Source organism: Sinocyclocheilus rhinocerous, unplaced genomic scaffold, assembly GCF_001515625.1.
Source record: "Sinocyclocheilus rhinocerous isolate Xijiao unplaced genomic scaffold, SAMN03320098_v1.1 scaffold714, whole genome shotgun sequence".
NCBI lineage: Eukaryota > Metazoa > Chordata > Actinopteri > Cypriniformes > Cyprinidae > Sinocyclocheilus > Sinocyclocheilus rhinocerous.
Window position 1 is genome coordinate 1,969,054 of NW_015646165.1, and position 2,018 is coordinate 1,971,071.

General features: G+C 39.4%; 1 protein-coding gene across 2 annotated transcripts in view; it reads right to left on the reverse strand.

The window, feature by feature from the left end:
- The window catches only part of LOC107707042 (citrate synthase, mitochondrial), a 22,758-nt gene extending 21,190 nt beyond the window's left edge, over positions 1-1,568 (reverse strand). The window contains exon 1 of one of the 2 annotated variants that reach the window (XM_016510918.1): positions 1,425-1,568. In XM_016510918.1, coding sequence (XP_016366404.1) covers positions 1,425-1,475 — 51 coding nt within the window. In that variant the 5' untranslated portion in view covers positions 1,476-1,568. Of the gene's footprint in view, positions 1-1,136; positions 1,285-1,424 lie in introns of those variants that run through there. The other variant, XM_016510919.1, reaches the window with a different exon arrangement.
- Between the last annotated feature and the right edge of the window lie 450 nt (positions 1,569-2,018).

The following is a 2,018-nucleotide window of genomic DNA, read 5'->3' on the forward strand; positions in this document are numbered from 1 at the left end:
TGTACAAAACATGGTGACATTAATTTTTAAGTAAATATAATGTGCGATATATTGCATCACCAAAAATTATTGAGGTCATGTACATATATTGTGCGATAAGTCGATATATTGATTATTGCGACAGGCCTAAACTAAATAAATATTTTTTAATAAATTTAAAATATCTAACACACACACACACACACACACACATACAATACATCTAAATACAGTACTATCATGAAAAGGAAAAGTGTTATAATGTAAAGTAATATAAACTATTTTACATAAATAAATATTCTTTCACAGTATAAACTGGGTCTTTATACGTCAAATTTTAGGATGGGAGATGCTTTCAATTCGAGGATGACCACATTTAAACCCTACTGTATACCCCTTGATGTATACTCTGCATAAACCCTATATAGCCCTATTATGGTCTATTATAGTGATCTATCACCTTTGCAAACTACTGAAACCTGGCAATTAATAAATGAATGACAATTCTGAAGGTCAACTCAGCCACAGAGAACAACAAAAATACCGACTTGTCAGACTAAACAGGTGCAGATCACATATGTCAGTGACTGTCAAATTTAGTTACATATTACAAATGAAAACTGCTTAAAGTTCAGTGCACTGTGAGAGGACGACATCTACACTTTAGAAAGGACTTCAGACAAGACGCGTATGAATATAAGAATACCCTCAGTAAACTAAATATAAAGCTTTTCTTTGTCAGGTATCTTTGAACAGCTCAATGACACCATCTTCAAGCTAAAACACGACTTTACACGGTCTCAAACATTCATCGATTCCCTACTTAGACAGCATGCTTGCGGTGCGTTTTGAAAATTCAAACCCATTTTTGAACGTTTGACAACATTTTTGATTAACGTTACCTATGTTGTTTAAAATGCTGTCCAGGTAGTCAGTTCACTAGGTTTTGAAAACCAACCACTTACTTAAACATAGACTGAAAGAAAGAGACACATAAACATAATGTTTTTCATGGATAAATTACCTAAAACCGATGTTCGATATGGTTTCTTATTCTTGTCTGTCTGTTACTAAGGTAATCTATGCTAAGCTAAACTAACCGGGTAACGTTAGCAGCCTGTGTTTTCTTCACTCAAGTTCAAATAAAACTTTCCTACCTTTGAACTGAGGAGCCTTGGAGCTAGTCTGCTGATAGAGAGGAAGGACATTGTTCTTGTATGTGTGTATAAATTTTACAAGTGGTTCTTTATCGACCCCTGCTTGAAGGTGCCCCTCTCGATACCGCGCTCACAGTGAAGGTTGTAAAGGGAGTCGGGCCCTGTTGTAGGCGCGGGTTGGGTCTTCTTGTCTGTCTGTTACTAAGGTAATATATGCTAAGCTAAGCTAACCGGGTAACGTTAGCAGCCTGTGTTTTCTTCACTCAAGTTCAAATAAAACTTTCCTACCTTTGAACTGAGGAGCCTTGGGGCTAGTCTGCTGATAGAGAGGAATGACATTGTTCTTGTATGTGTGTATAAATTTTACAAGTGGTTCTTTATCGACCCCTGCTTGAAGGTGCCCCTCTCGATACCGCGCTCACAATGAAGGTTGTAAAGAGAGTTGGGCCCTGTTGTAGGCGCGGGTTGGGTCAGATAGGTCCTGGTGAGGATGGAACGGCTTCGCGCGTTCTGATTGGTTAAAAATGAGAAATCTGATTTTGATTGGTGGAGCGTCTCATCGCGTTTTGACTTGATTGGCTCAAGAATGGAACATACATAAATTATTCAGACGTAGACGTTTCGGCTGTAGGTGGATCGACCCCTGCTTGAAGGTGCCCCTCTCGATACCGCGCTCACAATGAAGGTTGTAAAGAGAGTTGGGCCCTGTTGTAGGCGCGGGTTGGGTCAGATAGGTCCTGGTGAGGATGGAACGGCTTCGCGCGTTCTGATTGGTTGAAAATGAGAAAACTGATTTTGATTGGTGGAGCGTCTCATCGCGTTTTCACTTGATTGGCTCAAGAATGGAACGTACATAAATTATTCAGACGTAGACGTTTCGGC